Raw genomic sequence first — 14007 nt, forward strand, 5'->3', positions numbered from 1 at the left:
AGATCTAGAACCGAGAAAAGTGTCGAAAACGTGCCTTATCGTGCATTCTCCCTCGCGTCTATCATTTCGCTTCACTTCACTCCGGCTACTTCACTCCGCGTTTATCTCGAGAGCTAGCATAATCGCGTTGTTCGTATAAAGATATCGGAGACGAGAAACTAACGGAGAAGCATTGTAGCCGTTGATGTTATCGTCAGGCTGAACGAGGTCCAGAAGAGTTTATCTGGAACAATGCTTCATAGCGACACGAAGTTTCGTTCCAAAGGAGCAGCATACCCTTTCCACGAATGGATATGCTCTCCCGAGCAGCTAGCTGTAAACTTTCACACACGCGGGTGGTCCGTAGACATGTTTTCGAAGACCTAGGTGGGGGATGACGAAAGAAAGACAGAAAAACGAACTTGTGGAAGTGTAGATCGACCGAGGATCGATTTCCTACCGAATGGATACGCGTCAACCCCTCTTGTTTCCTTCTCCTCCTCTGGCTCCCTTAAAAAAAAAAAAAAAATCCTCGTCAAACGACGAAGACGATCTCCCGAACGGTCTTGCGACACCGAGATCGTCCCTCGAGATCTTTCCATCTCGAATGCCAGCCAGCCAGAAATGTGCATGGCACGTGAACCAGGTCCTATCACCTTTCGAAACAGACCTCGAACACATAAAGCCCTTCGAGCTTTCGACGGTAGACAGTTTTTCTTGACAGTTTTCCAAGAACATACCTCCCTGAAAGCTGCTCGTCCACCTTCCAGCTTCATTCCCCATTCTGGAAATCTTTTGTTTCATCTGGATTAGAGGAAAATGTATGCGGGAAGGGGGGGGGGGAGGGCGAGAAATTATGTAGAAGTGTTATTTAAATGAAATTAACGTAGATTGGATAATTCATTTCAGATGAGGAAGGAATAGATCGTTAACTGTTCATTTATCAATGAATGTAGAGCGATTTTCTAATTTTATTTTTATTTTTACGAAGAACGAGTACACATTAATTTTAGTTTCTGATCAATCTTGATACGATATTTTCATTATTAATAAATTTTCTATAAAATTATTTTTTACAAGTTAAATTTCTTCGAAGAATATAATTTACGAACAAAATTGATGAATATACATACGTGATAACATATTTGATTCGACGAACAATTATACGAATTATATTTATATTAGCGCCTATTCCGAGTAGTATCGTTTACGATGTCGAAAATTAAACTCTCCAAATGAAATACAATGTTAATGTAATCTGAAATGAAATAAGTATTTAGAAGATAAGCCTTTCGTTTCATAAGCAACTATTAGATTCTCTTATCGTTAGTATATCAAACATGTATAAATACATTCAATATTGTAACATTGTCTGTTTTGTAAACTGTCTTCTTTCATTCAATCTTACATTTTCATTCTGTATATCAGTCTTTTATTTATTTTTTTTTTTTTATTTATACATTTTTCTACGATTATCTCAATATATTACAATTAGGATTTTGATTCAATCTTTTAACGAAATCCAGCAGCTTTATTAGTTTTATTAATAAATTAATATTACTGCAACGATTAAATTTATATTATAATATTCATTTTTTCTTATTTTGTGATAGTTGCTTATTTTTCAAAGAGAAAATTTTTTAAATATAATTTAAATTGTTTAAGATAATTTTTGATATAATTACGAATCGGGATTTCGAAGAACTGGAATGTAATGTCCGCATATATGAATCACGATTTTTTATTCCATTGAAGAAACGAGTTCTATCAAATCACCGTATACGCGACGAGATTATCTGGAACTATCGTAAAATAAGAAACACCTCTTCTATGTATTTTCATGTTTCTTCCAAGGATTCCAATTAACAATTTCTTCTGCCTCTGGAAACAAGTTTTCTCAATAGCTCCCACATATTCACGACAACTTAAAAATAAACCAATTTCACGGTTGCTCTATCGTGCAGCGTTTCTTAATTTCTCTTTTCGATGTATCGAAGGCTGTTACTTTCTTCCATTTTAATGTTCAATTAGTAGAATGAAATAAAACGTTTGTTTGAAAAAATTATTATGGGAGAAAGTGTGATAATTTTGTACATGTTATTTTAACGTTAATTTGTAATATTTTATCGTGAATAGCGATTTATTCGCCTTTATTATGCGCGTAGCATTACAATTTAACGTATATTTTTTTCTTTCTTTAAAAAATATAAAATAATTGTAATATAAAAATAAATGTTGTATGAATATTATAATTTATTATATTCATATATCATTTCTGTTTTTACATTTTATATAAATTAGAAATTTTTTCCCTCGATATATTCAGCGATTTATTCTAAAAATACAAATAACGAAATAATCATAAGAACGTCATAATTTATATATATTTTTTTCATTTATATTTATATATTTTATGTAACATTTTTACACGTAATTATAGGATAGGAATTATTTAGGAATTTTCACGCATCCGTGTTAATCTACCGTGAAAAGGAATGTCAGTAAATTTTCTTAAGTGCTTATAAGACATTGCAATTTAGTTTTATTTTTTCTTTTCTTCGTTTTCGTTTCAATTCTCAATGCGGCTGTGTATGAATATATATTGCTATAGAAGTAGTATAGAATTATATCCTTAATGATATCTTCGAATGCTTGTAGGGTTGTTATAAATTTCTCGTTTTTTTTCAAAATTTCGTTCATTTTCGTTTACTAGAATCAAAATAATTGTATAATAATGGTATTTTCAGATGATATGTTATCAATACCAATATAATATTTATCAAACACTTTTATAATTATCACGAGGCGTTTACAAAACGAGCAATCGATTTATCACTGGTATTTCATCGTACCTCGTAATAGTTATTTAACCTTGATATTTATATTATCATTCAATAAATTGTATTCGTTATATATTGTACACTATTTATTCGGCAAAGAATAATGACATAACAATAGAACAGACGAGTGGATCAGTATAAGGCTCATTCAAGAAATATGCTTAATGCATAAACTCTGATTCATTCAAACAACCCGTACATCTGTGACGTGAAAACTGCTCGTGTGACGAGCACCCAGAGAGACTTTAGCTTGAGCAAAACGCTCTTGAAAACTGACACTCGGTTCTCTTGTTATTATAGGTACACGTATCTCGTACCGTTCTTCATCGAGTTAAGTGCTATTGAAAGTAACGTATACGTTTTATCATAATCATTGTAAATTTTTTCTCGAGAATCGTACATCTATACACCAGCATCATAATAATTGGCTGGCATTCATTAAAGGCGGTCATTAAAACGAGTTTCAATAATGAAATATATTTTAAAATAAATCATAAATAAATAGTTTTCAAATTAGAAACTTAATAAATATACGTATATTTCACGATATACATTAATGTGATGAAATTGGAATCATTTGTTGTCAATTTCTAAATATATATATATATATATATATATATTTGTTTCGATCCATCGTGTTTTAAAACGCTTATGTTATATTAAGTTTCAAAATTAAGATTTCTCTGCCACAGCATCGTTTCAAAATAACCGTGATTCGCCAAAGCGAAAGGGGAAAAAAAAAAAAAGGAAGAAGTAGTATCGACACAATTCTCGAAACCACGATCGAGGAGATAGATATATCACCGTGGGCGGACAAACTCTGTGCACGCTGCCACCCAAGGCGCGAGCGGCGCGAATAAAGAGCCGAACGCGCCGCTGTTTTATCGTTTACGCGGTTGCACAATCGCGCTTGTGTCAGCCAGAGGAGGCATGGTATCGGTGACAGTGGCGGTCGGCGTTATCGGGGCAAGAGAGAAAAAAGAGGCGCATTCTTCGGGGTCGACGCTCCACTTTTCTCGTCGGCCTGAAAAGGGAGAGCCGCCTCGCCGTGCGCTGCGCCCCGCGTTCATTCCGGATGAGTCAGTCAGTCACGGCCACTGCCCTTACGATTCTCGGCGTGCATACTCGCACGCATGCACACACGTCCCGCGAGCGGAATGGCCGGGACACCCTTGGATCGTGTAACCCGTCGCGGGTGCTTTTCGTTGTTCCTTCATCTCGTCGAGATTCCGATTCCTTCCCAAGATTTCAATTTTATCGATTTTTGTCTCTACGCACGTGTATAGTTAGATTAAATATTCTTGTGAAAAGTGGACTCGATCGCTTCGATTTTTGGACGGATAATATAATATAGAAGTAATATCTACTCGTATGTTTAATCGATCAAAACGTTGATTCGTCATAACCTCAAAATCGCTCGGTAAATGTGAACGGTTTTTGTCTCTACGCACGTGTATAGTTAGATTAAATATTCTTGTGAAAAGTGGACTCGATCGCTTCGATTTTTGGACGGATAATATAATATAGAAGTAATATCTACTCGTATGTTTAATCGATCAAAACGTTGATTCGTCATAACCTCAAAATCGCTCGGTAAATGTGAACGGTTTTTGTCTTACGCACGTGTATAGTTAGATTAAATATTCTTGTGAAAAGTGGACTCGATCGCTTCGATTTTTGGACGGATAACATAATATAGAAGTAATATCTACTCGTATGTTTAATCGATCAAAACGTTGATTCGTCATAACCTCAAAATCGCTCGGTAAATGTGATAATGACGATCTCGCGTTATAAATTATAAACAGGGCGTTTTTCGATTCTTTTATTTCGTGACGGATCCTATCTTCTTGTTCTCTTGATGGTACATTTTGAGAAAGATGAGCTCGATCTTGCGATACGGGAAGCGCGGAGTGCACGAATACGCATCGATTACTATGCGCGATCGGATCGTACGTACACCTGTGCGCAAGCGCGCACGTGTGCATGCATCATCGCGGGACTCCACTTACTCCAATTTGTTTACCGTCCTCGAGGATGATTCAGTTACAGGCAACGACCTCGACCTCCTGCACCACCTCCTATACACAATCGTTCGTTTATGCACGGCCACGTGATCATATTTCCTATAAGCAGCGACCGAGCGGCACGCCGGTTTCTGCATGCGACCTGTTTGCTTATTAAAAAATACGTTCCTGATTCTTCAATAAGGAAGAATTAACTGTTCGTTGCGCAATTGGTGATGCAATAATTCGGGGCTGATCGAAGGAAACCGATAACATGTTTGTAAATGATTTTGGTAAATTCTTTATACGATGGAGTTGTTAAATTTTTGATGAATTATGATGAAAGAATTGTACAAATTAATATCATTTTTTTCAAGTTTTATTTTCTATGGTAAATTCAAATTTCGAAGAGAAATTTAATTACCAACAGTAAAAAATTATCGTAAATAACTGTATACGCGCGAGGAAATTATATATTTTTAGCGCAAGATCAAAATCAAGAGTAGTAGGAATAATGTGTTTCGCATCTACAGAGATATCTCGTCGAGTTTTCTTCGTTTTTCGAAGCCAAATCTGTCGGGATACGACTTGAAAGATACCGATCGAGCAAGAGAGAGAGAGAGCATCGCGCTATTTTATAATCGCGTCTTAATTTGTGGCAGCTGAAATCCCCCTTTCCGAGGCGCACAATGCTGTACATTCACGCGCATTGCGTCGGCCCCGTTCGTTCGAGTGAGATTAAAGGGCGCCGACACTACGTGTGAGGCTTTTACACTAATAATACCTACGAAAGAGGCCCTCGCGCGGAGGAGATGCAGGCCGAAAGAGCACCTTTTCCATGGCGACTCGATTTAGAAACTTGTCGCGAGCTGATTCCGTGATCGGTCACCTCGCTTCTTTTCTTCTCGATTCCTGGAAATTACTTTTTGACCATATCTCACTCATGCAAATTCGAGAAAGACGAATTTTCTCGGATTCTCGTTTCAGGCGTGTGCCTTTTAATATTTATGAAAGTTATTATTTATTCGTACGAGAGGTGGTGGGATATGGTTGCATCCAAACTCTTTGGTCAAATCGATTTTGAGGATTATTATATAGTATTAAGATGGATTAGAGGAATATTGCCTTCGTATTGGATACTTATATTGAGAATTGATTAAGAGGTAAAAAGAATTGTGAGGTTTGAAAAAAAATATGCAGCAACATATCAAGTTGCTGATTCTGTGTGTAAAAAGTAATTTTCATATATCAGAAATGATGATCGATTAATGTGAAAATGGAAACCAATTTGAAAACGATGCAATATAAAAATAAATAAATGTACGTAAGTAGAAAGTATTTACTTACTTAGAATTATAATAATTTCAACACTGAGAAACATTGCCACTTTGCGCCAATTCTCTCGGAATCGGACAAACATTTCTCTGTCGATTCCTGCGAAAGCGCGGACAAACCTTCATTGTACCTCTTTCGATACGCGACTTTCTTCGCCTTTCATCTGTCCAGCTTCGGGATCACTCGTTGATCGTGTACAAGGGATAAAAGGGAGAGGAAAATTTTTCGCGTGGAAAAATTTCTGGAGAAACGGAAAAAGGCGCGGAACGAAGAAGATCTCGGCCTCTATTCCGTTTCTAATGGCGCAAATCCGCCATAAAGGTCGACAGAACAAGTCAAAGCGAAATGGATGGAACTGGAGGAACAGGCGGCCTATTCCTTTCATCCTTGGCGAAGGATACACGCCCCTTGCTTGCTCGCTCGAAACCTTCTTCAGAGCCCGCTGGCTCCTTTGCGTAGGGTCAGTACCCATCGCTCAAACGCTGCAACGTGTAGATTTTGTTCGACCAGGGGCTAACAATTATGAAATTAGCAACGAGCCACCCTATTTTCTCTTTTCTCCTTTTCGGCTTTGAACTTCTATATTCCTGTTTGGTTAGAAAAAGAGTAGAAGGTAATTTAGTAGATGATGGTAGTTAAGTGTGGTAAGTTAATTGCCAGGTACATGAAATAATTACTAGATATATTTCGCTAAATATGTGCAAGGGTATCAAAGGTAGATTAGAAAGCGTAATTTCTTTTTAGGCTGTTTTGATGTGATTTATCGAAAAAAGATGTATAACGATTTATTTCAATGATAATTGTTTTAATATGTGATATTCATGATGGTTTTTGCTGGAGATTGGTGAAGTAAATTAATTTTAGTTATAGAATCGAATTGAAATAATCATAAATGATAAATTGGAAATTTATATTTAATCAATATCAGAGATATGATGCAAATTATAAAATTTCGAAGTAAATTATGCGTGTCGCTATTGTTTTAATAGATGATAAAAAAGTAAATTTTTACGTGAGATTTATTTAGAACTAAGAATCTAAATTGGTACCGTATTTAGGATATGTATGTGAAATAAATCAAATCATTAATTGCGTTTGCAAAGAGACAGTCCTCCCTTATTAACCTGACTGAAACGAACGATGCTATAATTGCAATTATATTTACGAGTAAGTCATCTTTTATGACCGCGTATTAATCTGACTGAAATGAACACAATCTAACACTTTAATTGCAATTACATTTATGAATTGAAATGAACTCGATTACTATTAACCCTTTCGTTCTTAAGTCCGCATGCTGAAAAATATAGACAGTTAAAACTGACGACGTATGAGCAATGAAGAACCTCTCTTGATCTTAAGAGACTGGTTTCAAGAGTCTTTATACCTTCTTTATCTGTAATATGCATAATATTTAAGCATTTAAAATCCGAATTATGTTACTTGCCTTTTTCCTTTCCAATACTCGGAAACTGTTTAAATAACAAATGTTTCAATGAAAAATTGTAGAAAGACATTAAAGTGAGAGAAAAATGACGATAAATATTTTTTTCCAACAAAAATCTCGCTACAGATTAATTGCAAAAATGATACTCTTAAATTCGAAGCAGATTCTAATTCAACGTTTTTCAATCTCTTATCGTCGCAGAATAGTTAATTTTCGCAACAAAAATAGAAGATCATCCCGATATCCCTATATAAGATTAATAATAATCACTGCTAAAAAACGAATCACTCTAATCACTGAATATCGTTTCAACGTCGATAATTCAATTGATTCGATATTTCATATCGCGAGGGGATGCTGATTAACATATCGAATAGGAGGAGCACAGAGTGGGGATCGTCTCTTACCTGGCGATACACGGTCGTTTAAGGAAGCTCGTTACCGGAATCCAACCGAGGATTTTCCTTTCGAATAGGCACTCGCCGGTTGGAATTCCTCGGCCGATTAGAGCGCCAGTTGGATCGAGTTTCTTGTGGACACTTTCGAGTCGTACCTACCGCAAGAACCTATTCGTTTATCTGGCAAGTCGCATGTCGTATCCGTGAGCGGATAAGCTCACACGCGTGCAACGTTTCGTGAGGCGAAACTTTTTCTCTTCATTTTTATCGTGGCAAGGAAATAATTCTGAATACGAATCTTGACGCGTACGCAACGCTTGGACGAGAGGTGACAGCGATACGGGAGAGGAGATGTTAATACATTTGTGAAAAGGATTGATTCTGGAGAAAAACGAATACAGAAAGTTCAAAAATGTCGGTTGAGGATTATTTATAGAGGTTATAAGAATATTTAAGTTGGATGAAGTGAGGCGGAAATAAAATGCAATGGTGGAGCGAGGAAGATAGGACGATCTCTATTTCTGTTTCACTCATATGGGAATTCCTTGCCAAGTGGAACATGTGTATTTACGCAAGTTGGCGTGGAGATTTGAGAAACTGTTCTATTTTATAATCGCTATATACACGCATTTGAGAAGTTGGTTGAGAAGAGAGCTATCAAACTATGTTATGTTAAAATATAAAATTCGTATTGTTTTCACTTTCAACATTTCGGCTGCAATACATAAAAATATATTTAATAACGAACCATTGTAGAATTGTTATATATATGTAACGAAGAGAGAGAGAGAGACAGAGAAGAAAAGAAGAAGAGGCGAAGCAAAGGAGAAAAAGAAAACGCAGAAGACGCCACGAGTCGAGACGTCTATATAGGCCTGGTATACCTTGTGGTGCAAGAGGGAAGGAGAGCAAAGCGGTGGAATTCCCCCTTTTTCCCGTAAGTGGTCCCCGCGGGCCTTATGGGGTTTCTCGTGGTGGGCAATATCTACATATTACAACCTCGTGGCGCGGGGACCACCGTCGTTGACATAAGATCCTGTTATGCTGTCTGCTATCTCCTCGCGAACCTCGTGTCGCGCTGTAAGAAAAACATTAAAAGTACGAATAACATAAATTCGTTAAACGTTTAACCAACCTCCTCTCCTGCCTCGTCGAATTTCCTTCTCCGTCCAAAGGCTTTCGTTGTTACTCCCTCTCGCAATAAACATCCTGTCAGGTGGTTCTCTTTTCTCGAACTCGACGACAGTGATGCGACTGTTCTTGTTGCTTGTTGCTCCATCGTAATCGCTGTTTAATTCTTTGACAAGGATGGACGTAAAATAAGAATTCAATTGTGAGGCTGTTGGATGATTCTCGCTTTTTGCGTGTGCGTATATATACGTGTCGTGGAAGAAACCGAGGGAAGAAACGCAATAATAAGCCAAGAACGATTTTGAATGAAAATTTTTATACGCTGGTAATTGAGGAGTTTTTGGCAAGAGGGATATCCTTTTTTTTATTGATAATATCGAAATTTTTAAAAAAAGAGACGGACATACGCGAGAACTGTTTTTTGTTTCGAATTGAAATTCAATTTTTTTCAAATTATTTCGCGTTACCTACAAATTTCACTTACTTACGTTCATTCAATTGCGCTTTGTATGCAAATAAAGACGGATATTGTGTTAAACAGATAAGTATCACGTTTCAAAAAAAGCCACGTGATTCCACGTGTAAAGACAAGAAGACAATTATTCATATTTACACTTTGCATTAATCATTAACCGTGCAAGAGATGAAAGCATTCATATATCAACCAAAGTTAAGATTAATATCATAATTACTTCCAAGATTGAATCATCAATGAAGTCCTCTCACGATTTTCCTAATATGGTAGCTATAAGAGAAACGTTTTACTTTTATACCATAAAAGTATGCTTGAAAAACATAATTGATTCACTTTAACTGAAAACAATTTAGGATTAATAATCAAGAATTCAAACATGTAATTATTATATATATTTAATGAATAGCTAATTTTAACATAAATATCCATTTATACGAATAGTATGATTATAAAAATTTAGCATAGATTCACGACTTTGTGCTTCCATAGAAATCATTTTTATAAAATTGTATAATTATAACAATGATAAACCACTAAACTTAGATTTAATTTAACGCGTAGCAGGTATATCAAATCCAACAATCTCCAATATAATATTTCTCTATTTATTTCTACAACACTTTCAATAAGAGGAAGAAAGATTTTTATCATTCGATTCGATTTAAAGCATTATTTAAATCAAAAAATTCATTCAGAAAATGATCTCGAATATAATTACGCCAAGTTTAATGATTTCGACCAGTGTCCAGTCTCTCGGCTCGAACGCTATATCTCATCTTGCTCGACTCGAATCCTTTAATCGATCGAGGCAATCGATAAAAAAGGGAAGGGCAATGAGAAAAAGCTAACTTGTTTCACCGAGAGGAAACGTAAACACGCGCGGTCATCAGTCGGCGCATGTTCGACGGAGAGCTGCAAAGCCGTGGTTTCCCGGGGACCATGTGGCCGACGAGGATTGTCCTCACGTCTAGAGTTACCCGAGTCTGGCGGGCCGCGAGGCCGCGGTACCGGGGTTAATTGGCTGGAAAACCTTGCTATCCGATACTCGACGCCCGGCTACTGCCCCGAGATACGTAAGCGTGTGTAATCTGTATTTTCATCTGCACGTCTATCGTGCTCTGCCTTCCCTCGCCTTTCCTCTTTTTCTGTCTTTCCATTCCTCTCTTACGATGCTCTCTAACTGTACACGAAGTGGTGAACCGAATGGAGGAGAAAGAGAGAGGGAGAGAAAAAGAGAAAAGCGTTCGTTCCTTTTCTCCTGCGAGCTCGATTCCCTTCTGATCCGTGTGCCTCTCTTCTCGGCCTTCCTTCTCCGTCTTTCTTTCCCTGTCGGCCAGGAAAGATAGGTATTGTTGCGGGTGGTCTGTGGTGCACATTGTCAGACCGGCCACCAGGTAGTGTGCAACGTTGCCGTTCGCAATGTTGCGAACGTTGCTCTCCCTTCCATCTTCCTTTCTTCCTTCGTTTTTTTCCAACTTTTTTATTTTTATTTTTATTTATTTTTTTTTTTACGCGTTTTTTTGCACAGTTTCTTTCATTTTGATGTTTTATTATGGGGGATGCTTCGTTTTCGTCTCGTTTGAGGGTACGTACAAGAGGTTAGAGAAGTATGATAGACGTCACGTGGGGCTCAATGATAAAAACTTGTGTTTGTATATAGAAAATTATGTTGTCAGTATGTATGACTATTGCGTTTGTAGTAGATATATCACATTATTTCATTCGAGATTAAACAAAATTCTCTCTGTCTGTAATTGTATTACATTCCAATGCAACAATTCGCTTCAATTTACATTTCAGCCAATATATTTATCTTTCCCGAGAAATGTTAACAACCCTCGGTCATTTTTCTCTTCCCTTTTTTTTCACCCCGTAATTGCCATTAACATTTCTCCATCCAAATTTTCTCCATCCTCCACCTTATTCATCGCCATCTTCGTTCAATCTTCATCCCATCGTCCACTCTCTTCTCCTACCTTCTCCGTCCCATTCTGGCACGTTCTCATCAAAGAGGTAAGAGTACAACCCGCGGCCAGCTACTTATCATCGTCAAAGCCCACGCGGCCAATTTAAAGCGCTTCGGCTGCCGTTCCGGCCTCGCCGCCCTTTAACCGCTGGAATCTGTTCTTTTTCTTGAAAATCGTAGGCGGTACCGTGCGTGGCGGCTCGTAAACCTTCCACGAATGAATTGGGAACTGGAACGTGTGGCGTGGAAGGTTGCGCCCTGTTGGAGTCGCGGAGGAACGCCACGGGTAACCACTTCAATTTAGATGCTAATGTATGAAATTGTAACTACTATTCATGGAGTACGAATAGAGTACGAAGAAGCGCGTTCAACCGAGGAATAAGATATTTTAGGGTAGTTTTCCTGGTAGTTTTCAAATCGAAAATGTGGGATGAAATATATACTCGACTCTGACAGGTTTCTTTATCATCATGTTTTTTTGTTTAATTCTTTCATCCTTGATATTGCATCCATGTATGCTTTAGTTAATTATTGAATTAATAAGAAAAGTTTTCTAAAAGAATTCGATAGAGCATAGGACAGTGAAGTCAATTTTTAACAATATTGTTACGATTGGAAATGTTACTTTTACAGCCAATAAAACGGTGATGTGTGTACAATTAAAATCTAAATTTAGAAATAAAATTTTCATCGAGTCGTTCTGACGATGGTTGACTAAAATTTCAGATCCCTTATTTTTTCAGGGCAAAGCGGAAGGTCAAAGGTCTGCGGTGTGGATCAGGGCAAGGCTGCAGGATCAGCTGAGTCAGCTGGGCTACTTCCTGCAGAGGCACGCAGGCAAGGTTCTCTTTCTTGCGATCGTCGCATTGGCTACATTCTGTGTCGCTCTCAAATCCGCTCAAATTCACAGCAAGGTCGAACAACTCTGGGTGCAAGGTGAGTACCTTTTCTGAAATATTTTTCGCAAATGTATCGTGATTTTTTTCGTTTAATTCAGCGAACTCGGACAAAGTTCAACAAATATTTTTATTTTTTTTATTATTTGAGAAGTTTCGTAATATGGGCTGCGAAATTAAATGCGTGAACGAAATATCATTATGTATATTTGGGAGACGTTTATTTTAAATTTATTAATTTTTTTTTTTATTCGTTGAAAGAATGAAATAATCACTACCTTTGGATTCTTATTTTAAAACGTTTTTAAAATATACACACTATGAGATAATCTGACAATTGCATCAATGACGCACGCGATAATTCACGATAATATAAAGCAAGCAAACGAAAATATTACTTATTTCTTCATCGGATTAAAATAGATGATATAAGAAGGAACGATCACAAATTTTAACAAGTGTTAATGTTAAATCTTTTCATTAAAATTTTATTTAAAAAAAAAAAAAAAGAAACATATATTTATATACTCTTCTCCAAATACCAAATGTGTTAATAATCCATTTCAAATCACGAGCGTTTAAAAAGATAAAATAATTCAATGATCAGGCACATAAATAAACCATTTTAATAAACCTCAAAGGAATTAAGAGATTTGACGAATGACTAAGGGACTTTGCATTACCACGATGTCTCGTCACAAAACACTAAAGCGCATCTGTGAAGCGAATTTTCTGCAAATCGTACACGGTACACCTTACAAAATGTACAACGCAGTTTATGTGTTTCCCGTGACAAGAACATTACTCTCTTACTCTCACCATTTTCTACATCCCTCTAATCGCTTGGAGAATAAAATTTCGTTCCTACAAACGACGTTCCACATCATGTTACCAAAGATTAAGATTTATTCCCGCATGAAAACATTCTATTCCATTCACTTCAACGTATATTATCCCTCCTCGAAAATTAAAAAAAATCTCGGATCGCACTCGGTTAAAAACTCTCGAAAATTATTTATTGTATACGCATTTCCCAAATGCACAAACATTTTTATCCTAAATACAAATACCTTTAATGCCTTGGCTAACGAAAAATTACTCTCGACAGTTTCTATTCTCGAATGGATTCCCGCTCGAGTCGAAAAGAGGGCATGGAAATATATGCATAGAGTGACACGAAGGATAAGAAGAGAGAGAGAGAGAGAGAGAGAGAGAGGGGGGGGGGAATTAGAATGGAGTGACAAAAGGGGAATAGAGAGAGCGAAACTCCGTTTTACCCCCACGCTTACAGCACACGGTACATTAGTTTGCTCGTTGGGTGGCCTTCTATATTTATCCGTGGTCCGAAACGCTAATTCGAACACCCCGTTGCTAACTTTGACTTGAAGCGTTGCGCTGACGAAATGAAAAGATTTCGAGCGACTTTCGAATGGAAAGTGAGCAGCGTGTTATGGACGAGAAAGGTATTGGGAAATGGGGGTTCTCTTGGTCGTAAAATACGATAAATGTATTGAGTTAACGCTTTAGACTTATT

The 14007-nt window shown here is 37.0% G+C and overlaps 1 protein-coding gene across 3 annotated transcripts in view; it reads left to right on the forward strand.

Moving 5' to 3' along the window:
- ptc (protein patched) overlaps nt 1–14007 on the forward strand; it is a 47668-nt gene that overhangs the window by 2208 nt on the left and 31453 nt on the right. For 2 of the 3 annotated variants that reach the window (XM_012484964.3, XM_086915854.1), the window contains exon 2: nt 12321–12513. In XM_012484964.3, the coding sequence (XP_012340418.1) occupies nt 12321–12513 (193 nt within the window). Of the gene's footprint in view, nt 1–8167; nt 9104–12320; nt 12514–14007 lie in introns of those variants that run through there. The other variant, XM_086915855.1, reaches the window with a different exon arrangement.

The sequence above is a fragment of the Apis florea genome, unplaced genomic scaffold (genome assembly GCF_048593485.1).
Source record: "Apis florea isolate Af1SG1 unplaced genomic scaffold, ASM4859348v1 contig_3798_pilon, whole genome shotgun sequence".
Classification (NCBI taxonomy): Eukaryota; Metazoa; Arthropoda; class Insecta; order Hymenoptera; family Apidae; genus Apis; species Apis florea.